The 25,000-nt window shown below is 38.5% G+C and overlaps 2 protein-coding genes across 4 annotated transcripts in view; one reads left to right on the plus strand and one right to left on the minus strand.

Annotated features, from left to right (window-relative positions):
* LOC137974992 (laminin subunit alpha-like) overlaps positions 1 to 25,000 on the minus strand; it is a 90,613-nt gene that overhangs the window by 17,135 nt on the left and 48,478 nt on the right. The window contains exons 23-37 of the mRNA XM_068822024.1: positions 24,966 to 25,000; positions 24,109 to 24,210; positions 23,711 to 23,797; positions 22,294 to 22,527; positions 18,917 to 19,043; positions 17,850 to 18,358; positions 17,533 to 17,713; positions 13,437 to 13,713; positions 13,165 to 13,241; positions 10,647 to 10,832; positions 9,980 to 10,332; positions 8,842 to 8,958; positions 6,828 to 7,121; positions 6,021 to 6,246; positions 3,131 to 3,216 (exon numbers count right to left, since the gene is read on the minus strand). The exon at positions 24,966 to 25,000 is cut by the window's right edge and continues 125 nt beyond it. Of these exons, the coding sequence (XP_068678125.1) occupies positions 3,131 to 3,216; positions 6,021 to 6,246; positions 6,828 to 7,121; positions 8,842 to 8,958; positions 9,980 to 10,332; positions 10,647 to 10,832; positions 13,165 to 13,241; positions 13,437 to 13,713; positions 17,533 to 17,713; positions 17,850 to 18,358; positions 18,917 to 19,043; positions 22,294 to 22,527; positions 23,711 to 23,797; positions 24,109 to 24,210; positions 24,966 to 25,000 (2,891 nt within the window). The remainder of the gene's footprint in view (positions 1 to 3,130; positions 3,217 to 6,020; positions 6,247 to 6,827; positions 7,122 to 8,841; positions 8,959 to 9,979; positions 10,333 to 10,646; positions 10,833 to 13,164; positions 13,242 to 13,436; positions 13,714 to 17,532; positions 17,714 to 17,849; positions 18,359 to 18,916; positions 19,044 to 22,293; positions 22,528 to 23,710; positions 23,798 to 24,108; positions 24,211 to 24,965) is intronic.
* The window catches only part of LOC137974996 (uncharacterized), a 39,655-nt gene continuing 33,753 nt past the window's right edge, over positions 19,099 to 25,000 (plus strand). The window contains exons 1-3 of one of the 3 annotated variants that reach the window (XM_068822028.1): positions 19,099 to 19,436; positions 23,305 to 23,615; positions 24,511 to 24,564. The gene's annotated coding sequence lies outside the window, so the exon portion shown is untranslated. Of the gene's footprint in view, positions 19,437 to 19,482; positions 19,768 to 20,131; positions 20,188 to 23,304; positions 23,616 to 24,510; positions 24,565 to 25,000 lie in introns of those variants that run through there. The other 2 variants (XR_011117520.1, XR_011117521.1) reach the window with 2 other exon arrangements.

Here is a 25,000-nt window from a genome sequence, read left to right on the forward strand (position 1 = left end):
TTTCTGTACAGTCCTCCTTACCTCATTTCCCCACAGGGCTGTCAAAATGTTTGCCTACCAGGTGCTTATCTGGCCTGCTCACCGCAAATTTGCCGGTTTTGACTGGCTTTCCTATGAAGGAAAGCGGCCAGCAACCCTTCAATAAACTGGGGGCAACGTGATATTCAACTGTACCTGCTAAATTTCACGGGACAGGCAAAGTCTTGCTGTACCATTTGTGGGAGTGGGGACCATTTCTCTCATGGGTGCTCCCTTTCTGCCCTTTGCCCAAACTCAGTCCAACGCGGGGTTTGCAACAACTACAACCGAGGCCTCCAATGCAGCCAAGACCCCTGCCCCTTCTGCCATTGCTGCAAAACCTGCAACAGGGAACAACTAGCCTCCATCCATGACGAGGCCCCTTCAAAATCTCTGCTTTGGTCTTCGTAGCGCCCCATTCCTGTTCAACCAGTTTTCTGATGCCCTGGAAAGGTTGGTAGAACTTCACCTTAATATTCAATCTGTCATTCACATTCTGGATGATTTTTTCATTGCTCAACCTCCCTCCACATCCCACTGCCCTCTGCCAAGTGCTGACTCTCTTTGAGGAATTAACTATCCCTATGGTTCCCTCACCCACCCTTGAGTTTATGGAAATAACCCAGTATTCAGTACTCATGCAGGCTCATCTCCCAGGGAATAAACTTCTCAAAGCAAGGGCTATGCTTTCCAGCTGGTCCAACAAACGTTCTTGTTATTTAAGGGACTTGCAGTCCCTTTTTGGGACCTTGCAGTTTGCCTGCCACGTCATTTCGCGCCTTTCTGCATCATACACCTGACCAAGGGCCTTAACCACCTAGGGAAGGATATTTTTCTCAAGAACGAACTTTAGATGGATATTGGCATATGGTAACTTTTCCTTTCCAACTGGAATGAGGTAACCCTTTTTCTCTCCACTTACTCTGAACCCTTACCACAAATTCTCTTGCACACCTATGCATATGGTACCATCAGTTATGGGGCATTTTTCAATAACCTATAGTTCCAAGGTGGATGGCTCCCTGAACACTTCTTGAGCACTTCTGTGGGCATCAGCATTACAAGACAGGAGGTTTTTCCCATTTATTTGGTGCATGGTGCATGGTGCATGGTGTGGGATCCCCTTTGGGCAAACCGTAGAATTTGCTTCCAATGCGACAATCAAGCTGTGGTTGATATAGTATCCTCTAAGAGCTCAAGAATCCCTTGTGTAATGAACCTTATCTGTCTCATTACTTTCCAAACCTTAAAGTATAACTTTACCTTCACCGCCAAACATGTTCCTGGGCTAGACAACAGCATTGCTGATAGTCTCTCTTGCTTCCAGGTGTCCCGGTTCTGCCTCCTTGCACCAGATGCATCGCCTACTCCCTATCCCAACCCTGCTCCCCTGCTGAGAGTCTAACCATACAAGCGGCCAATTTCATTTTCAAGTTCATTGCCACTTCAACCCATCGATCTTATTCTTCTCGGGAGCATCAATTTACCTGTTTTTGCCTTGGTCATCGTTTAGTGTCGCCTGGGTACCCCTTGTTGCCTGTCCGTGAGACAACTTTGATACATTTTGGTGCGCAATTGTCATCTTCCCTTTCCCATGGTACTAATAGGGTCTATCTGGCAGCAGTCAAAAATTTGCACGTTGAGTTTGGCTATTCCCTGGATTTCACCTCTATCCTGCTGCTTTACAAGACGCTTGGTGGCATAAAGGCGTCCCTTGGTACTCTAAGCGAACCCGCCTTCCCATTACAGTCTCTATCCTACATAGTATTCATGACAAACTAAAACCAGGCCAGTCCCTTGATCCGATTCATTCATGCTGTGAGCGGCTCTCACTTATGTTTTTTCAGTTTCCTTTGAGGCAGCAAATTCACTTGCAATGGTAACTTTGACATTGCCCATTGCTCATAATGTCAAGGTCGAACATATCATTTCAGCCAACCATTTTTTGGCCCTCATCAATGGTCTGCGCTGTCACCCCCCTGAGAGACTACATGCTCCAAACATCAACACAAAGACCTGCTCAGCCCCTCTTCAAGTTAAAAAAAAAAGGTAGGAATACGGGATATTTAGCGAGGGGGTGGGATTGAGGAAATACGGGACATTTTATCTGTTTATTTACCGGACCGGCAGATTGTACAAAGAGAATCATGTGCAGGGGGCAAAGCCAGTTATTAAAATTATTGTCACTCTGTTCTGACAGTGTGAGATGATTGTCAACCATCTATTAATTAAATCTTTCAAATAAAAGGGTTGAATCAAATTAGTTTAAATTAGTGGGGAGCTGGGAACAACCGAGTTCGAATCAAGCGAAGTAAAATGACTAAACAAACAAATGGGGAAAACCAAGGGAAATGAACATAAGTTCAAAATGATGGAGATTTAATCTAAATAGCTGACTTTCAATTTATGGTTTCAACAAATATGTATTTGAAGTGTGGAAAGAATCAAGTTAATTTTTTTAGATAATTCTGATGATGAACAGCCTGGTCACTCAATTGGAAAGGCACAATTAGTATATGTAATCACTTGGGCCCAAGGGCAATTAAGGATTAATTTCGTGCATATTTTCAAAGTTTTCACAACGTATTTGCAACTCAGGCACAATGCGTTTACATGTTTATCACATAAAGGGCAAAATTATTGAGGGAAGCCCATTCAATGCTACAACAAATGACTATTACTTTAACATGCTTTCATTTTGGTTAAAGTTCAATTCCAAATTCAATGCTGTCAACAGAAATAGCGCTTAATTTGATAAACCTGTATTTTACATGTTGACAAAAGGCAGTTTAGTCAGTATCTGGAAAAAGATTCTCTTGTTGAACTTTGCTTGCTCTGGATAAGCAACTGTTAACCAATCAGGATCAAGCAATGATGCCCTTTTGATTACCAAAAGTGCCCTCGTGATTAAGAAAAAAATGCCCTCTGTCTCACCCAATCAGCATTCAGTAATTTTGCCCCGTAAGTCATAAGCACTGTTCCCGCAGAGGTCATGGGTTCAAATCTCCTTCAAACCTGAATTTTTCAGGCTTTTTCTTTTAATTAGCAATTAGGAAACATTCATAACTGTGATGATTGGAAAAAAAAATTGACTTGAAGATAGACATTTCACCTCAATCTCTTCGGCTTTTCTCTTTGCATCATCTGCTGTGTTCTTGGAGCCAGTTGCATTGCTCTCAAGTTCATCTGCTCTGCCACCTATATAATAGGATTTTTCTTATTACCACACTATTGAACTGAAAATTTTCCACGTTTAATCCTAAATTCTTGATGCAAGTGTCTATAGGGCTAGATGTCCTCAATCAACCTCTTGCATGCACACGTACGCTTGTTACTCAAACATCTAAACATCCTGTATGCCCTCATCTTGTAATGAGGGCCTCTCGTTTATTAGCATTTAGATGCTATTTTGAGCTACCCTCAACAAATAAAGACTTCACTTCACTTCACTTCACTAAGTTGAGAAGGTGCAATCTTTTACAAGGACCTTTTTGTCGGAAAAAGAGAAGAGCCAGCAAAACAAGCGCAAAGTATCATGTTTCAAAACATCTTTTGTTTTTTAAGATACAGAGGTAATTCTGGTCCACTGAATAAGACTGAGAAGAAACACACAGCCAACCTGAGTGTGTAACAGGCAAGATACAACTATTTATGAAGGGGTAGTTTCTAAAGAAACTGTGGTGCTGCGTCGGTGGGGAAGTAGTATACAAAAATTTTGGTTTTATCAACGGAGTTGATAATGTAAATTGGCCACCGTACAGAGATTCTAAAAGCTGACGTTTCGAGCGTTAGCCCTTCGTCAGAGCGAATCGAGGGATTATGGGTTACGTGTAGTTTTTATAGTAGAGTAGGAGCTACGCTATTGGTGGTAACATGGCAACGTGAAAAATAGGAATATATTAGTTAAATGAAAAGCGTTCGTTAATACCGTGAGGATTAAGGGTGCCGATTTGAAAGATGAATTTTTGTTCCAGATTCTTGCGGCTTTCCGTCGTACCTAGATGTAGGGAAAGGCCGCAGATAGCCATGTGTTTTTTGGAGTGGTTTCATAATCAAGAATTACCGGACACTGCCACTAATCTCATCATCAACACCCCCAGAACTTCGTGCATTTATTTCTTGCCTAAAATTCACAAACCCAACAACCCAGGTCGCCCTATCGTTTCTGCCTGTAGTTGCCCCACCGAACTCATTTCTAGCTACTTAGACAGGATTATGACGCCTATCGTCAAATCTTTGCCGTCATACATTAAAGACAGTACACACGCATTACAAATTTGCCGCGATTTCAATTTCTCCGGCCAAGACAAACTTATTTTCACCATGGACATTACATCTCTATACACAGTCATTCCTAATAGCGAAGGTCTTCAAGCACTTAAACACTTTTTCGATCAACGCACTGTCAAAGAACCTAGCTCGGAAACGCTCCTCCGCCTTGCCGAACTAGTTTTAACGCTTAACTGTTTTTCATTCGCCGGCAACTATTACAAACAAATTAATGGTGTAGCGATGGGCACAAGAATGGGACCTAGCTATGCCAATCTTTTTGTAGGATATGTTGAACACCAATTTTTTAATCAGTACAACGGCCCCAAACCTGAACTCTACGGCCGCTACATCGACGACTGCATCGGCGCTATTTCATCCAGCAGAGAAGAACTCGATCAATTTATAACCTCCGTCAACTCTTTTCATCCGGCTCTTAAATATACCTGGGAAATTTCGGAAACTTCATTGGCTTTCCTAGATATCCAAGTTTCTATTAGAGGCAATGTGCTAGCGCTATGTACTAGTGTGCACTACAAACCTACTGATTCACACAGTTATTTATTGTATTCATCGTCACATCCATCACATGTCAAGAACTCAATTCCTTATTCTCAATTTCTTAGACTTCGACGTCTATGTAGTGATGACTCCGATTTTTCCAGCAAATCAGAGGAGATGTGCCAGTTCTTCGAAAAACGTGGCTATCCTGTCTCTGTGGTCAAAGCGGGCCATCATCGCGCCCAACAATTTGATCGACAGTCATCACTACAAACGTCACAAAATGATAAGAATGACAGAATTCCATTCACCCTCACTTTCCATCCTCATAATCACGCAGTCAAAAGCATCATTCTTAGTAATTTTAAATTACTCCAAAATGATCCCGAGACTGGTAGAATCTTTTCGCAACCTCCACTTATTTCATTCAAACGCGACAAAAACGTAGGCAACTTTTTAGTTAGAAGCGCGCTCAAAACTAACGAGCAACCCGGCACTTTCAAATGCGCGCGCTCACGATGCAAAACTTGTCTTTTCATTGTTAACACTAGCAAGATATCGGGACCTAAACGATCTGTTAAGATCACCGATCGTTTCACATGTACCTCCGCAAATGTCATTTATTGCATAACCTGTAAGTTATGCAATAAATTATACATTGGTGAGACAGGTAGACGACTAGGTGACCGATTCCGCGAACACCTTCGCGATGTTGAGAAGAATGACAAAGATGCATCTAAGCCAGTCGCTCGCCATTTTAATCTGCCTAACCACTCCAAAAAACACATGGCTATCTGCGGCCTTTCCCTACATCTAGGTACGACGGAAAGGCGCAAGAATCTGGAACAAAAATTCATCTTTCAAATCGGCACCCTTAATCCTCACGGTATTAACGAACGCTTTTCATTTAACTAATATATTCCTATTTTTCACGTTGCCATGTTACCACCAATAGCGTAGCTCCTACTCTACTATAAAAACTACACGTAACCCATAATCCCTCGATTCGCTCTGACGAAGGGCTAACGCTCGAAACGTCAGCTTTTAGAATCTCTGTACGGTGGCCAATTTACATTATCAACTCCGTTGATAAAACCAAAATTTTTGTATACAACTATTTATGTTACACCTAATTACATGTAACAATGTTAAAGATTGACTGTATGACCAAATGATTAGTCAAATGACTAACTGCCGCAACAATGACTGATCAATGGTATGGGAATGCTTACCAATATCATTTGCCATGTCATCAAAACCAGGAAAAGTACTCTCCACATCTGACAAGGTGGTTGATACCTTCATGATTTTTCTCCTTATTTCTTCAAGCCTTCTCTTAACATCATCTAGAAGACTACTCAATTCATTGTCAACTTTGCTCTGTGTGTAGGATGCAGTCTCATTTAGAAGGGAACTTCTGTTCTGTGAGAGCTTGGCTTGATTGGTGACATTTTGAGACTAAAAAAGAACGTAGCCCAGCTGCATGTTACCCTACTTGTGAATAACGAAAACAAAGGCCTAACATTTATACAGGGAATGACAAATTTTCACTATTATACTTGAAGTTCTCTGCTCTGTGGGTATCCTATGTCTGCCAATCACATTGATCATGACAGTTGTGGTCTCTTAAACCTCTACGCATCTCATTCTTACAGTTCAAAGTGCAACATAATCATTTAAGTGACCAAGAACATACTGCTTTTAAACTTTCATTGTGACTGCATTTGCTAAACTGTACCTATGGCAATTTTCTTTACAGCAAACTGTGGAGTAAACATCCATCCAAAGGTGAAGAAATGCAAATTGCTATTATAATTTTGTGCAAATGGCAGTAAATTATGTACAACTGTTGTCTATAATGCTGGGAAATTACCAAAATTTTTACTAGTGTACTTGCACTTCCACAAATTATAGAAGCCACAGACTGCCCAGTGAACAGCATTGAAAATTCTCTCTTTTACAAAGTTTCCAAACTACCAATGATTCTAGGTGCATAGGGAAAAAATGCTATTTGCTTGCTAACTTGACAAAAACAATACCTTTTCTATTGCATCCATAGCAATTTTCTCTGCTTCTCTGGCAATTGCTAGGGACTCATTCAAGGAAGTGGCAATGTCAGAATATCTTTGTGAAGCATTAACTGCTTTTTGGGCAAAGTCAATGTCTGTCAAGAGCTTCTCCAATTCATCAGCCTGTTTTTGCAGTTCCTCTGAATGATTTTGAGCCATCAAAACTGATGGAGTGAGGTCATTCACAGTCTTGGTAAGATTACTCATTCTTTTGTTCACTTGATTAATCAAGTTATCAAGCTGGAGAAAACTTCCATTAAAGGCCTAAAAAAAAGGCAATTCTAACTTAATAACTTAATAATTAGCAATTTGTTCCCAATAAGTATTTCATATACACCACCTTTTAACCCTTTCACCCCTGAACCGGCCATACTTAGTATTTTACTCTAACGCCAGATGATTTTACTTGTTAATTGGGAACCCTCTACCCTGCGAACAGCTGGTTTCTCCTACACTTCACGAGAGAGAAACCACTGCAAGCAACTGTTAGTTTCTTTGAGTGAGCCGCTGTCCAGTGCCAAGGACGAATAAATTAAATTTGAACCAGTAAAACGAGTTAATTAACTTGTTTTGGCGCTTGCACGTGTGTTCAGCTTTGGAACTCCTGCGTTTGGGCGAGCCTGCTGTGTAGGGATTTCCCATGAAATAAGACGAAGTGATGTCAAATACATCATGTGGGGTGTGACGTACTTCGCACATGCCCGATGGAAAATCAAACGGTTGCTCGCAGTGGCTTCTCTCTCGGGATGTGTAGGAGAAACCAACTGCTCGCGGGGTAGGAACCCTCAGGAGTCAGTTGGTTAATTCTGTAGCACTTCTTTGGAGAAGCACCTCAGTCAATGTGTAGTACAGTCGAATCTCGATTATCGGGACTCGTTGGGACTAGAAGAAATAGTCCGGATAATCGAGGGTCCGGATAATCGAGAATATGAATATTAATGAGGAAAAAAAACTGATTACATTAAGAAAGCAACATTTAATTGTGAACAAAACATTTGCAAATCGTTTGGGAAACAATATGGTCTACATCTTCACTGTCCGTTGTGAATACCTGTACACGTGTCGGCAAACGTCATGATCTTTTCCTTGCTCTTGCGGATATCAGATATCTGCCATTTACTAACGCCATATTCAGCTGACAAATTGGTTCCTTTTTCTTCTTTGTCTAATCGCAAAATTATAGCCTGTTTATCTTTTATCGAAAGAACGGATCGCTTACGCTTCAAGGACATGATGATCGTGAATATCAGATATCTGCCGTTTACTAACGCCATATTCAGCTGACAAATTGGTTCCTTTTTCTTCTTTGTCTAATCGCAAAATTATAGCCTGTTTATCTTTTATCGAAAGAACGGATCGCTTACGCTTCAAGGACATGATGATCGTGAATAAACACTCGTGACAGTGTAGCTTGTTTGCCGAACGAGCTGATAGAGCGTGAAATTTCACTTAGCAACAAAGCAACTCTAAGCCAATCAGAACTCGAAAGTTCTGCATTATAATTAGTTATGACGTGTGCGAGCGCTGCTTTATCTTGCTTTTTGAAAGAGAAACAAACTCGCGTTTACTTTACTTTTCAACGCTGTAGTTTTAAAAAGAATATGGCTAGGGATCTTGATGATGACTAATAAATATTCATGACAAAATTGGGACCAGAGAAAAAGTCCGGATAATCGAGGTTCGGATAATTGAGGTTCGACTGTATTGAAATAGCAAAAGATTTAAAGAAGCAATGCTTATAGATGTTCCCATTTTTTCTGTATGGAAATTGGAAAAAACCATTTTCCGTTTATTTTTATTTTCAAAATGTTCCCAATAAATATTAATACCTTTCATTAAATTTCCTTTGACTGCAATAATAATAATAATAATTATTATTATTATTATTAATTCTGACCTCTGAGCAAGACATTTTTCCTAATCATTTACATTAATGTACAGTAGTTAAGTAGAAAAAATTAATGTTTGAGCTGGCGATCCCTACCTGCAAACTGCTGTTAGCAGACATGAGTTTACTTTTGGTAGATGTGACTACATCTTGCAAGTTCACTAATGCAATGTCAACTTCTTCTTTTCTCTCCACAGCTTCTGTTAGTGGTGTCTGAAGCGCAAAGAAAGATTCCAGTCGAGCAAAGCATTATTATTTTGATCTACTAGTTAATAAACATGTCCCCTCCCTCACTCCCTCCCCCCCCCCCAAAAAAAAAAGAAAAAAAGTTTTTAATGTTGACATGCAGTTCCAAATGAACACAGTAATTGGCCTGAATTTCTTCAACAGTAAGCAAAACATTTCCTGAAGGCAGAATGTGAGATTGCTCTTATACCCTAAACATATTCAGCAAATACCGTAAACACCGGCGTATAAGCCGCACTTGCAGAGAAGCCGCACCCCGAGTTTAGCAAGTGAGATTAATTTTTGGAAAAAAAAAATTTTGAAAGAAATTAAAATAAATCAAAAGTGGAGTCTTGACAAAGATGTCTTACTAGTACATGTAAATGCACTGTTTCTTCAAAGTGTAAGCTCAAACAAAAACGGCTCTTTTAGGAGCCACCAAACTTGCAAAAGCAATGATCAATGCGTAATGTGGTATTGTTTTATGAAGTTCTTATTAATTTGCTGCACAGGTCTATACAGCCTTAAGAATTTTCGCTAAACTTGTTAATTTTTGCAAATTTACGATTTGATCCGAAAATTTTGAGCAAAAAGGTGCGGCTTAAACTGGTGTTTACGGTAACTACTTGTAAAAATATTTCAGAAAGGATAACCTTGTGTCTATTAAAAATGCACCGTGCATGTACTGCTGAATCAATATTGAGCACAGGAATTGGGCACTTTGGGACTCTCAAACTTGTGTTCAACATACTTTACCTAAAAAATTGTGTTAACACTAAGCAATTTAAATTAAAATGGTGTGTTAATACCAGTCTAAGAAGAGGTGGACAATTAAATGACAAAATTGACACAAGACAGAAGCCAAAACCTTTGTGAATCAGGTGTTAGGCAAGCACAATTTTGAAACTGGAAGAGAAAGAAGGGAAGAGATTTTGTCACTCTTACAATTATTTCTACATGTAAGATCCAACTAACCTGAAAAATGAGGATATCAACCCTTGAGACTTACCTCAGGGTCATAATTCCTGCTGATGTCATTTGTTTCCATGGCATGGCTAGCATTTTTTGAAATACCACTAGTCTTGTTCTGGATCACACCAAAGATACCCAATAATATGTCAAGAGTTTCACCGGCAAGACTTATGTCACTCCACAGACTCAATGTCTCATTAAAAAGAGACTCGATTTTGCTAAGAGAAGTCATTACAAGTTCCTGCTCTACACTAATTGTTGCGTTCAGACCAAAGAACTCTCTATTGGTCAGTTCACTTAAAATCTCCTCAGCTGTTGCTAGTAACAATGTTTGGTTTGCTTTGTCTGTCTTAAGGGTATTTGCCAGTTTCTTAGCAACATCTATGATATCTGAAAGTTAAAAAATGACATTTGTCAATTTCAGAAACTATTGAGAAAGGAGAAAAGACAACATTTTTACAAGGTCTTGGGGGAAACCCTGTGGACTAAATATTGCTGTAAAAGGCAAAAACCCAATGGAATTTTCAAGTTTATACTTTTGAGAAACAGGTTTCTACTTCCAAAATAAACATTTCCTTTAAGCTCAAGAGTTTGACCAATTATTTCATCAATGAGCCCAACAATTCATCCACAACACATGTGACAGAAACCAAGCATTTACATGTACCAACATTTACATGTTACACATCAACTTTCACATTCACCTTGAGTTCTGTTAAGCGCATCCTTAATATTTTGTTCCAATTCCAGAGCTTCTTCTTTAGTGGATGTTGAATTTTCTAAAACCTTTGCTGCTTTAAGAGATAATGCAGCAGCTTTGTCATTTAGTTCTTCTGTTGACTTCTCGTAATTCTCTGCTCTCTGCATAAGGCCTTCTTGGCTTCCTACATCTGATAGTGGGACAATGGAATAGTGAAATAAGATTTCCTTATCATCTATTCCCTAAATTACTTTCAATAATTCTACAATACAGTAGGTCAGATTTAATCACGACCTACACTTTCTTGAAAGGAGCAAGGATGGACAGTCGGTTAGTGCACGACTTTAGTGCAAGAGCTCACCTCCTTGTTTCGACTTCTTTCCTTTCAGTGTAGCTCAAGTAGTTTTAAATAACTGTAAAACGGAGCACTCATGGAGAGGGGGGAACAAAATGAGCGCACTGTCAACCTCAGATTTGTCACTTAAATTACATAATGTACTGTTATGAGATATTGACGTTAAATACATTGTATACATGTAGTCGCTTTAATTTACTTTACTTTACTTGATAAATAATGCATTTATTAACAGCGACGATGGCATAATCAAAATTTTTAACAGTCTCAGTGCTCCTAACAAGAATCAACTTGTCTGCCCATGGCTGTTCCTGGCCTGATAATACAGTATGAGCCCATCTCGCAGCTTTTGTAGTATTGGTAGGTCATAGGTTGACTAAGATTTTAGACACATATAGTTTCTTTTTCCTAATTAATCAACAGTTTTTGCAGGCAAAATAAACCCTAAGTTCTGTGTCAAGGTTGGTTTTCTCTATTCCTTCTCTCTCTTCCATTTCTCTGTTTTCCCATTAATAAATACACGCTTCACAGTTGCTAAATCAGGGTTCATAGCTGGCTGAAATCAAATGGTCATGCTAGGCTAAATGGGGTTAAGCCAGACAAAGGCACATTACTGACCTTCAGATTTTTCTACAAGTGCAAGAAAGGGTTTTGAAATCAGCTTCACTATGTTTTAACAAATCAACAAGTTCTTTTTGTTTCAATCCTCTTAGGACCAGGTCATCAAGAAAATGGGTAGTTATATTTGCCTCTCACAACTAGGGAGTGTGGAGTCACAGTTAAATCTGAAGGCAAGGAAACCAGTATAGACCTACTTTCAAAATGGCAGCCAAAAATGTATTTTATAATAGTTAATTGTTACACCTCTGAGACAGTACACTCGCCGTGATTGGCTAAATTTAGTGTGCCATATTCTACAGTACGGCCCACTGTTACAACCCGCTAAATTTCAATAAAACATTCTCTAACAAGTTTTTCATGTAGTTTCTGTTGCATAAACTTGTAAAACTGTTTGAATCTTGCAAGCAATTGCAACTATTTCAAACAGCTAAGATGATTTAGTTTTTCAGATTTTGACACACGCATCTTTGTGGCAGTTGAGCCTTCCACTTGACTTCAACTAGTTTCCTTTTCCACATGATTACAGCAGAGATATAATGAACACCTTACGCACCTCGTTTTCTCGGTCCGTATTGTAAAATTACGAATCTTCATTTTGTTCTCGTTGATTTATGGCCTTCCGTGCGTTATTCTTATTGACAGAAAAAAACTTGGTCCATAATTTTACAGTACTGTCCTCAAACTCGGTTAGTAAGAGGTATTTATCCCTTTCTTTACGGCTGAGCAAAAGCCCTCTACAAATCGAGGAAAGAGTAACTTAAATCAAATCAAAGCAGACCAAAATTAATGTTGGTGGTGAGAGGAAAAGAACAGTACCCAGAGAAAAAGCTCTCAGAGCAGGGTAGAGAACCAACAAACTCAAATGACATGACACTGAGCATGGGAATTGATCCTGGGGCCAAATTGCTGGAGGATGAGTGCTCTCACCACTGTGCCACAGTTGTACCACTATTTTTGTGACCCTGCTCCTTCAGGTGTTATGGTAACATGCTTCTCCACCTGGGCTTAAATGTGCAAAATTCTCCAAAATGAGATCAGCAGGGTCTAATTAATAATTGGTTGCCATTTATGGAAGTGGTTTATAAATAAAATTTAAGTTTGTGTCTGGCTGCCAAAGAGGGCAACACCTGGATATTCTGGGCATCCAACCTAGTTTCAGCCATAGTTCCAACAATACTTTTTCCATTAAACTGCCACAGTTTCAAGCAGGCAGGTACAAAAGTCAGGCCGGATCAACTTTGGTTGATGTAAAAAAAAAAAGAAAAGGCCTCAAGAAATCACCTTATCCCTCAATGTTAAGCTAACCTTTGTGAAATTGGGGCAAATGTGGAATAGTTTTGCTTTACAAAACCGTTTTTCTCTTGATCTGAGGTGACCAATCCTAGTTGATTTGGATTGACTTTTGCACCTGCAAGTCTCAAGTGATGCTTAGACAGAAAGTTGCTGGAGAGAGATCACTAGAATATAATCCTACTGGACAATATATAATCTTTGAAAACTTTTGACATTAAAATTAAAAACCACAATAAAATCTTGGCTATGTTACCATTTGAGGCAGAGATTCCTACAACATGAGAGACTGCTTCCATGGTGGAATTGTATTTGTTAGTTGGTGGAATCAGCCTGAGGAAGAAAATAGTGGATACTGAAGTTGTGTTTTTTGTTTGCTTCAAAAGCTAATCAAAGTTAGATAGACCACACAAGGGCTGAAACTGACAGAGATGAGACAAACATCAATACATCAATAGATTAGAAGTCTTCATAAAAGAAGTCTCTCAGATGAATTTCCTGAACAGAAAGCCAGTGAAGATCCTATACCTCTGTAGAGTTTCATTCACATCTTTAAAATACAGCTCTGCAATAATTCCTGCTGTTCCTTGCTTTAATGATTTCAGGGCCAACGTTACATTCCTATCCAGGTCAGTGACAGTGGACAGCAGGCGCCCAACACATTCACCACAGTATTCACAGCCTTCAGCTGTGGGAATGTAGTTTACAGGACAGATAGTACAATTTCCTCCTTTCTTGCAACACTGACCAGTATTGACATCACAGAAACCATATAGATTTTCCGCTCCCTTTTCACAGTTACAGGCTGCAAACAAAAATAACTATGACAGCCTGCCTTGATGACAATAGTAATTATCGTGCATTTACCAGTATAAGAGCATTTTTTAAGTAAACACATTAAAATGCTTTTTAAATCCTACAGAGTTTGTGACTAGTGTTCTGTGAAAGGCCAATCAGTTTATTAAAAAACACGAGGAAAAGTAACCAAGATTGCAAACACAGCACTTTTCTTTTGATGCCCTAATCTCTTTCTGCCGATTTCCAACATTTTTTATTGCCCACTCAACTGCGCCCACTTGTCAATGGTTGAATTTGAAATTCAGTTGTGCAACGGTGCTAACAGTATACATGTAGGAAAGGAAAGGAAAGGACCTTCATTCAAGTGTCTAGCACTGAAGCACTAATTGGGGTCACTGTAAACTGAAATCAACAAATTAACCTAGAGGGGGAAACCAGAGTCCCCGGTGTAGAAAACCAACAAACTCAACCCACAGATGAGGTCCAGTCTGGGAATCAAACCTGGGCGATATTGGTGGGGGGGGCTCTCACCACTGCCCCACCCCTGCACCCTAAAGGCGGTATGGCTGTAAGACCAATCACTGTAAGGACACTTTCCATTTGACAGAACTGACCAGCCAGACCGGGCTTTTGGAAGGACTACCTCTACAACACCTTGAAATTAACACACTTTGAGGATGATATGTATACTCCTCCAGAAGAGTGCAAGGGATTTTCATGCAAGTATTCCTTCAAATTGTTGCCATTTCTTTGCAAACAGATGGGTCTGGCTGGCCAGTTCTGGCAAAAGGAAAGCCCCCAAGTTGGTTTTAAAATCGTTCACTGGAAAAGCATGCAAACTGGCCACGAAAAGGTCACTGATTGTCCCCCTGTCAAGACTGCCTGTTTTTTTCCTTGGTATTTAAACCAATTAACTAAAAATAGGTACACATTGCGTACGTACTTTAGTGCAGTAACTTGACACAGCACTTTATTCCATAACTGTCAACTGAGTTTTGTTTTGTTTTCCAGGAGATTCAATTTGTCTTTGTGTATTATGTAGCTCTAATAGTACACGATACTGTTTTAGTACCATATATCATTATAGTGTTATGGTAGATGTCTAAGGTAAGTAGCTATTTGGCTACTAGTAAAATAACACACCCAGAGAGATTGAAGGGGATTGATAAACATTAGCTTCGAGGCTGACATGTTTATCATTTTCAAGTTCCCTTACAACTTTTTTTTCACAGAAAGTTAAAGAGTGCACCCTGAGCATCTGACAGCTGAACTGACTTCCCCTTATTTTGCTTGTTTGTCTATGTTCTTGCTTTTTAACCTAAATGAGCTTACAAATAAGACACGCCTAAAATTATCATTTTATATTTTGTATTTTTCTTGAGGTGCCTGTAGCCCTAATAAGCCAGAATGGTTTCTATATGGGTACGCTTTTCTTTTATTGATTATTTAATATCTCTTGTAGTTTAATATATATTTATTTTTGTAATTTAACATAACAAAAGTGACAAAAATAAACTGAACTGAAGTTCACTGACATTAATCCCTGTCCGGCAGGGTTAGTAACTGAATGGGAGACAAATATAGTATACGACTTGCTGCCAAAAACATACATGTAGGATCGAAAATTATATTTTAAAGATCAAAAATCCGAACTAAAGTAACGTAACGATTTTGTTAGCCTGCTTTATGCAAAATTAATATTGATGCAAAAGTAAATAAATATTGATACACAGTTTTTAAGAAGAGCCGAAGAAAGCTTTTTGGAAGTGTCGATTGAGAATAAAATACTTTGCCATCAGCAACAAAATTTGGGACATGAAAAGAACATAAATTTTGCACTGCGAATATAAATGGTCACAACCAGCAAAAAACATTTTGGTAGATTTTTGGTACATTCAATTTTTCTATTGTACTTTTGGCTGCACTAGCAAATCCCAAAATCGAAAGTGACATTGATTCCCGCGGTCACCTGTGATCAACTTACCTTGCATGTTTACCAACAACTCGCAGAGCAAAGGATACATCTGTGTCAAAATGATAGCAAGACACCAAGTTTTTGTTTTTGTTGTGTTATCAAGTTTGACAAGAAATGTGCGAATTCAACACAAACACCAGGCCTTGCGCATGGTATTGGTTGTCAAACACTAATTACTGACAATATCTGACTTTTTTTTCTTTGTTACAAAGTATTTATCTGGAATAATACCGAAAACAAAAGCTTGTCTATTATGTCTACTATTTATTTTGATACTTGCCTTGCATTTATTTTGCGTTGTTAGCGCACAGCACCCAGACAAAGTAGGTAAAATTGGAAAAAGTTTCGTTGAGCGTGTTACATTTTGATCTGAAACATCGAACTTTTAATACCATTTCTATCATTTGTATCGTTTCAAACTTTCTATCGTTCGTTTGGTTCACGGCAGTTATCGTTTGAAAGGATGGGAAAAAAAGGTTTAAAGCATTTTAAAGGTTTCAAAGGTTTGGAACCTTTCAAAATTCACTTATGTCCAGGTTTGACCCTAATTAGATGCATGCCCAATTTTGACATTCAACACAAAGTGTCGCTTTTTTAAGTAAGCATTTGCTACATGTACCTATTTTCAACAATAAGGTAAGGGTAAAGGTTAGCATTATTTTTACTTGTGACGTTTTTTGTCTCTATTCTGAGACACGAGTGATGTTAATTTGGCGAGAAGAGCAAGGGGACACTTTGTGATGCTTATTGAAATCCACGTGCATCTAATTGGGGTCAAACTTGGACATATCTCTCAAAGTTTGTACTTTGCGTAAGAGAATTAGTCACATATTGAGTAAAAATTGTAACGTGCTAGGCAACCAAACTTTGTTCAGCAAAGCAGAACGAGATAAATGTTTTGTTTGCGTGCTTTTCATGCTTTGCGATTTTCAAAAGTGGAATTTTAATGTGTAGTTTGGGTTATGTACAAAAGAAATATCTTAAAGGGAGGATTAAAATGAAGGAACCCAAGTGTTTTACAAGTAACCCATCAAAACGATTCGAACCAACCAACCAACATTTGAGCACTAAGCGAAACGATAAATTTATTTTTGGCATGATGGTTAAAAATTTAGTGCAAAAACTAGTAGTGTAACACTAGTTTCGCCACCACAACTCTAACAGTGCCCACTGTCTGTGGGTGAACGTTTCCAACTGAGGGTATTGTCCAACTAATGTGCACCGAAAGTTTCAAGCCTCTTTGGCCATATTGTGAGAAAAAGAAAATATTTACACAATTAACATCTCAATCGCATTCACTGTTGTTTTTCTCACAGATTTAATTGAAAGCAGAAAGATATTTTGAACCTTTCTTTTCACCAGCCACATGCACATGAAATTTACTTTCCATCTCTGTCTTAAGATTATTACAGTTACCTTATAATCTTAAAATCAAGCGCTTTATTAAGTGTTACATATTTTGTAATGACCTTGAACACCAATACCGTGTGCAAGGTCATCACAATTATTGTCCAACTCTCGCATGCGGTTGACCATTGTTTCTGTAAAGTTAAAAATTCACTGTTCTAGATGAGGTTATTTATCACGAGGTAATTCCCTCATTTTGAAAAATTAATAGAAGTTGCTTTATTAGTCATCAGCATCGATTTTGGGGCTCATTTGTTGAAACTCAAGCACCTTCCAACAGACCTGTTGATTTTTCTGATTTATGCACATGTTGCAGGCCTAGCCTACTGCCACCACGGACTTACACTCTTACAACCTGATGACATACATGTAGAGTAGAGTGCACTACCACAAAAACAACAATTATTGGTGTTTAAACAATGTTACTGATTTGAGTTAACTTACCTTGGCATCCATCATCTGGGCGGCCAAAGTAGCCTGCTTTACACCTGTCGCATTTCCTTCCTGTTACCCCCAATGGACAATTGCATTGTCCAGTTTTTACATCACATGAAGATGACAATGATACAGGGGAGCAGTCACAATCTTCACAACCAAGACAGCTATCAAAGTTCCAAGTATTCGGCTACAAATAATAATTATTGTTTTGAAAAGAGCTTTGCTACATGTATTGAAAATATAATCAATAATTATTATTGTAATATAAGGTGACAACTGAATAATTTAACTAAAAAAGGGCAGCACTGTTTGGGATTCTTTACCTTACAGCTGTCACAGTGTTCTCCAATAACATTGGGTTTACAGTTGCATGCACCAATGGTGTGGTTACAAACTGCTGTAATGGTACCACATTCACTGCAAGCACATCTAGCACAGTTCTTTGCAATGACTGCATCCCCATAATAGCCATTCAAGCAATTTTCACACTGATCCCCTGTAGCTGCATTTGTGCACTTAAGGCAACGGCCTGTCAGCGAGTCACAACTTCCATTGACACTGGAATCTATGTTACCACTGCAGGTGCATCTCGTGCAGTAGTCACCAGGATCAGAAGGATTTCCATAGTAACCATCAGCGCAGCTCTCACATCGCTCTCCAACGTAACCTTCTTGACATATGCACAAAAGATTTTTAAAAGAGTCAAGGGAACAGGAAGTAGCAAAGCTGTTGGATGTGGTTCCCAAAGGACATTCACAAATACTGCAGTCATCAGGAGAACCAGTCGTGGCATCCCCATAGAAACCAGGTACACAAACATCACAGTTTCGTCCTTAATAAGACAAAATATTTTCATCAACCATATTAAAAATGAAAAAAAAAAAAGGTTTTACTTTAATATTCAAGTCTTACTAAATCATCTAGTCTGGCCAGTTCGGGAGCCAAAGGGTTAATTAATTAATGGGGACACATCATCTACCCTGAGCATGACTGTTCCAATAATAGAGAAGAAATTAATGTGAAGTGGATTTTTCATCAAAGGGAGAAAAAGCTACATGTAAGAACATGGAGCAGAAAAGAGAACAAACAAACCCAACCCACATTATGATACTGAGTCAGGGAATCAAACCCAGGCCACAATGATGGTAAGCCTGTACTCTTACCACTCCATCAACCCTCCTCCCTTCGTACAACAAGTGCTTTCCAGTAAATTCAGCTACCACAATTTGCAATTACTGAAAAATGATTAAGAAATCACTTCCACAAAGAGAACAGAGTACAATCCATGGCAGTGTGGTTCATATTAAATTTTTGATTTTTGTGCGATGTTGATAACAAAATAGAAAAATGTCGATAACACTCCTTTGTAATTTTGAGTGAACTGTATTACCAGTGGTGTTGTGAAGACATGAATAGCATTCCCCTGTTTCATCATGACAGTCAGATGAGTGACCAAAACAATTACAAGGAATGCACGAGCTATTGTCTGCCCCTCTTGTGAAGCCTTTTCCACACAGCTGGAAAGCAAAGGGAGAATAGAGTTAACCTGAATTTTTTTCAACTGAGCATTTTGCCTGTGGGGTGATCTTTTCTCTAATTTGTGGTATACTCCAAGGACCCTTTTTGTTGCAAGGATGTCAAGATTGGGCATGAATCTAGTTACTTAATTTTTCTGGACATAAGTGTTCTTAAAAATGGTTTATTGACCAAGAGTGAGGTCAAGATGGCTGGATATTGGCCAAGTTCTTGATTTGCATGTTTATGGACCGAGAGGAAGCCATCTTGACCGAACAAGCTTGGTCAATGAAGGATTTATTATACGCGATAAAACACCAAAAAATGAACTTTGATATTGTGGGACCAAGCAAGAAATCCAGAGGAGGCAAGATAGCTCCATCTGGCCCACTCAGGTAACCAATCACAGCACAGGATTTGGTTCATCTTGCCTGCTTACCGAGCTACAGTACTGTGCAAAAGTAATGATAGCAAAATTCGTCGAATTTCGTGCTTTGTTCTCAACGAAATTTCGGCGAAATTTCGTGGAACTTTCACTTTGGAGACATGCGAAATTTCCTGTAGGTTGAGCGAAATTTCGTTTAGGTCTAACGAAATTTCACCGAATTTTCGCTCAGGAGAAGTGCGAAATTTCGTTTTGCTTTGCCGAATCTTCGCTCTGGAGGTGTGCAAAATTTCGAAAGGAGAGACGAAATTTCGTTCAAAATGCGTATGAAATTTCGAAAGGTGAGACGAATCTTCTTTCAAAATGCGTGTGAAATTTCGTTTGGCCAGAGAGAGCTACAGTAAGTTCCGACGTTGGTAGTGTGATGGCTGCCCTGATTTTGGCCTACAGATGTAGGTCTTGAACATAAATACGCATGTATCATATCATATTTCGCAGTTTTCGAATTGTCGTTACACATCTCGCAAGTGACTTACCGATGTGTGCGAAACAAAGAATTTTTCCTTAAAGTAAAAAATAACTAAACGTGAGCAGCGCGCCATAGAGACTTTGATAAACAATTATATGGCTAAAGAAAGAGCATTTTACTGTTTGAATGAACAATTTGTGTTAAATATAACTGGAGATATGATTTTTTTCCACAAGGACTTTGGAATGCTTTGGAAATTAACATCGCGAAAGTGACTTGCCAACGTGTTAAGGTGAGAACTGTTATGAATGTTCTTTTATCGATTCGAAATACTGTTGTGGTCGTAGCTTTTTCTTGGATTTGACGGTTAGTTACTCTTAAACCTAAACAGCCGCATCGGGTTGGCAACAATAAGGCCCAGTTTATGCTTTGTATTGTTCTCGAATTCAATTCCCTATTAATTGTCAAATTGAAGTGTGGTTCACTAATAAAAATTTGTTATCTGTAAATGCGAGACCAAACTGCAGGAAAAATAAACAATTAATACTCAGCATTGACACCCGCTTATTTTACAATAATTCCTTTTTATTAAAATCGCGGGAAAAGGACTGCATGACTATCGATGTCTTTCAACACCGACTGCCATCAGTGAGTGAACTGCTTTTCTTTTTCTTCCTCAGTTTGCATTCTGCATTTTGTGACCCTCGTGTAATGACCACGAATGGTGAACGAAATTTCGATCTCCAAACGAGATTTTCGTTCGAAATTTCGCTCACACAAACAAAGTGTTGGAAATTTCGAACAAAATTTCGCTCCCACTAACGACATTGCGAACGAATTTTGCCACCTTCAGCGAATTTGCCAAGTGAAATTTCGCACATCTGCACGAAATTCCATTAATGGTGAAACAATAGAGGCCAGCGAGATTTCACCGAAAAATTCGTTCTCCTCGAAATTTCGCAGATTTACGTAGAATTTCGTAGAACTTCGTCGAAATTCGACGAAATTCGCTATCATTACTTTTGCACAGTACTGTAGTCATAAAAATTTAATAAGGTGGCTTACTACAGTTGGCCTTGCGCACTGCGTTGGTTGTCAAACGCTAATTACCAACAATACATGACTTTTAGCTGTTACTTCTTTGTTACAAAGTAATTATCTGCAATAATGGTGAAAACAAAAACTGTTTATTACTCTGAATACCTGAAAGGTATCCAAGTTAAAATCTAGGTAGAATTTAGCTTTTTTTGCAGCAAATGGACAACAGAATTATGAGGCGGTGATTTTATTGGCTAAAACCAATGCGGTACACCCATTTGAGTAATACATTTGACCTCCCTCTGCGACAAAACAAGTGCAACAAAGCCGTGAAGGAGAATATTTCCATAAGCGAGAGGCTTCAAAATTCAATGAAAATCTGAATTGGTAACATGGAGTGGAGCAACCAAAGTGGGTGCTGTGTTAGGGCTTCAATGTGACACATTTAATTTCGTTTGCTGATTCAGAACTCAAAGCCCATGTTCTATGTGATTGCAGTATATTGATGCAAATACAATGCAGCTTAAAGTGAAATTGCTGGATTCAGCCTTCTGGAAATGTTATGAGTAAGATATTTACTATGAATGAGCCATCCAGACATCCAAACTAGCTGCAGAAACATTGAGTTGTTTTCTTCTGTACTTGGCAAATTTAAATATCACTCAAATTAAAACTACCTCTTCCAAAATGTATCACTCTATTTCTGTGCCCAGGATATTTCCAAGAAAATGCTTAAAAAAGCGTCTTGTTTTGATATTTGCCTTACGTTTATTTTGCTTTGTTAGCACACTGCACCAAAACAAAGTTGGTGGAACCGAAAATTTTTCAGGAACGTGTTACATTTTGATCCAGAACATCGCACTTTTAGTATCACTTCTATCATTTGTACATCGTTTTAAACTTTCTATTGTTCGTTTGGTTTGCGGCGGCTATCGTTTGAAAGGATGGAAAGCAAAGGTTTAAAGCCTTTTTAAAGCCTGTTTACCCAGTGGTGTCTTGTAGTAAATCCTTTCTGTAAGCAATGAAAGTTTGTCCAAGCTCTGAGTTAATGAGACATCAATCTCCTTTAAGAACGATACAGTTATGCTGTCCTTAAGAGACAGCAAAATTTGCACCACAAACTTGAGGAATTAGAGAAATCAATGAGAAGCTCCTATGCAGCAAGTTTTGGAAAAAGCTCAGCTTGTTTTCCAGTCGAAGGAATTGCTTCCAGAAAGTTTGGATTTCAGCACACTGAAGCACCCTAGACTAACCCCAGACAAGCTAGTTCTCTTCTTTCCACGGAAAAATTGGTATTTCACTCTATTTTTCTCTGAAATACAGTTTATCTGTATTCTTTCAATGTAAAGGGCAGTCTTACCTCACAGGATGCTCCAGTAGCCCTGTCTGGACAGTCACACACTTCCACACTTTTAGCCCTTTCTGCTCCCTCCAAAAGTGCTTGAACAGCAACCTCCATTAGAACATCACTGATCGTTACCTCTGACACCTCAGTGCTGTAGGTTGCCCTCAGTTTGAGGGAGTTTACGTTCAGAAGAACTGACATGAAATCACTTCTGCTAACATTTAACTGCCTCACATCCTCCCACAAATACTACAACAGGAAAATAATGAACATCGAAAAAACAAATCAAAATAATTTGGTAGATTTATTAGTACAGTAGACTTAGGTTCACACTCCAAGCAGCAGGCTAATATAATGAACATTGAAAAAACAAATCAAAATAATTTGGTAGATTTATTAGTAGACTTAGGTTCACACTCCAAGCAGCAGGCTAAAAATAATTATTACAAAACATGGTTTGATGCAATTCTGGTTTGAAGAAAAATGAATTTAATTTACAAAGATACAAATAAAGACCCATGTACGGGGCATGTTGTGACGTACATGTATGTCTTAGTGTCTTTATAATTAGGAGTGGCCTAAGAATGAAACAAGAGCCCTTTCTATTCATAGATTAGCACTCTTCTCTTTTAATGTCACGATCTTAGGGAACATCAGTGGAATTAATTTGATTCAAACAAGGGGGTTGATGATAATGCAAAAAGGAAAATTCTGCCTTCTTAGAAAATGCTTGCCAAACCAGCCACACAATCGCTGGGAAAAATTAAAAAACATATATCCACCAACTAGCAGTACCATCAGCCCTTCAGTCCTGAGAGAGATACTTATATATTTCACCTCATCTAACAATGCAAATAAATTAACTTGTCAATGGGGGCTGCCTCAAGGATGAATGGGTAAAAGAAAAGGAAGGAAAGGAACTTTATTGAAGTGTCTAATCTTCTAGCGTTGTAGAGCACTAATCGGGGACACTGTAAATTGAAATTAACAAGTTAACGCAAATCAAACCAAATTTTGGTTTTTCAGGAGAGTGGAAAACTGGAGTACCCGGAGAAAAACCTCTCGGTGCAGAGGACAGAACCAACAAACTCAACCCACATATGACGCAGAGTATGGGAATTGAACCCGGGCCACATTGGTGGGAGACGAGTGCTCTCACCACTGCACCATCCCTGCACCCCCTAACACCTAGGTCTACTCAAAAACTTTGCCGCCTTTAACCCTTACCCATCTTGCTAAAGCCAGACAATTTTACTTGCCGAATGGGGTTCTCTAGATGTGAATAGGTTAACCAGCACTTTCATTGAGCGGAACACAGACAGCAATGCTTTACAAAGGTATTCAATGTTGGGGCTTTCATGAAAACCTTCCTCAAACAAAGAAACTACTGATGTGCACTGTATTGCATTGTTATGTACAGAACTGTACTTGCCTCCAAAAACTGGACCTCTATAGATGAGCTTTGTCCAGGTGATAACTCTGCCTGTTTGCGATATTGTAATACCTTGCCATTTTTACCCTATTAAAGCACAAAAATGAAAGGAATAAGTACTTGGGTAATTAAAATTGTTCAATCTAATAGGTTGTGTTTAAGTCCTGTGTTTACCTATTGTTAACTTTAGGTTATTTTGATTGAGTAATGTTTTAGATTGTAAAAGTATTTAATTCTATTTGATTTGTTTAGCTTTAATTACTTAATCTGTATTTTTCTTCACATCTCCACACCTTAAACACCACCATGTCTAAATAAAGGTTGCAAGGTGACACTTAGTTAGGTTAAATGGATGGCTAACAAATAACGTAAATTTTCTATTACTTCAATACCAGTACCTCCATCACAACATCAGGTTTTACTGTGAGTACAGGTGAGCTGCCCCCCTGGGGAACCTCATACAGTATTTTGTATGTTAGCTTTCCTCCATAAGATGATATCTGCAAATAAACATAGAAAACATTTCACTATTTGGCTCTGAAACAGTACCAAATAATCTTTTAGATCAAATGTAAAATTTTCTAATTATTGAAATTACTGCTCATCTACCGCCAATGCAACTTGCAACAACATTCTGGTGTTATGTCCTTTGTACAGTCTACTCATCCTCGTCCTACTGCCACGACTATATCTTACTGAAAAAAATTATTTACATCTTCTCATTTTAACCATTAATTTTTATCACAATTCCAAATTCCATAAAATTAGTCTAAGAACCACTGTATTCTCTATAAATTCAGGTTTCAGAGATGCAAAGTGACATTTTTGGTTAGTGATCCAAAGTTCTTTTATTGGTGAGTACCCTAAAATATTTCAGGAATGTGCACATCACAGATAAGTATCAGAAACCTAATTAACAAAAATTACTAATACTGCATGCTGCTGTTTGGGGATCAGTTTTCTCATGCCTGATCTGCTTTTTCCTTGTGAAAAATTACCAACCCTGTAATAGTTCAAGGTGTTTGTGGTTTTTTGAGATTGACAGTAAATGACTGCTGTTGATAATTTACACAAAAAATTATTGTTGCCAGCATAATAATAATAATGTAATAATATACTAATAATTTATTACTTATTAGGTGCAAATTAACATCTGAATCCGATCAAATGCACCTTACAAATAAAACTACCCCTAATAATTACAATAAAATATACTTAAGAATACTTGAAATTAATAACTTCAAAAGTAGCATACCTTCTTGCCCAAGTATTCCTGAGAAGCTACCCAGT

Source organism: Montipora foliosa, chromosome 11 (assembly GCF_036669935.1).
Source record: "Montipora foliosa isolate CH-2021 chromosome 11, ASM3666993v2, whole genome shotgun sequence".
Lineage (NCBI taxonomy): Eukaryota > Metazoa > Cnidaria > Anthozoa > Scleractinia > Acroporidae > Montipora > Montipora foliosa.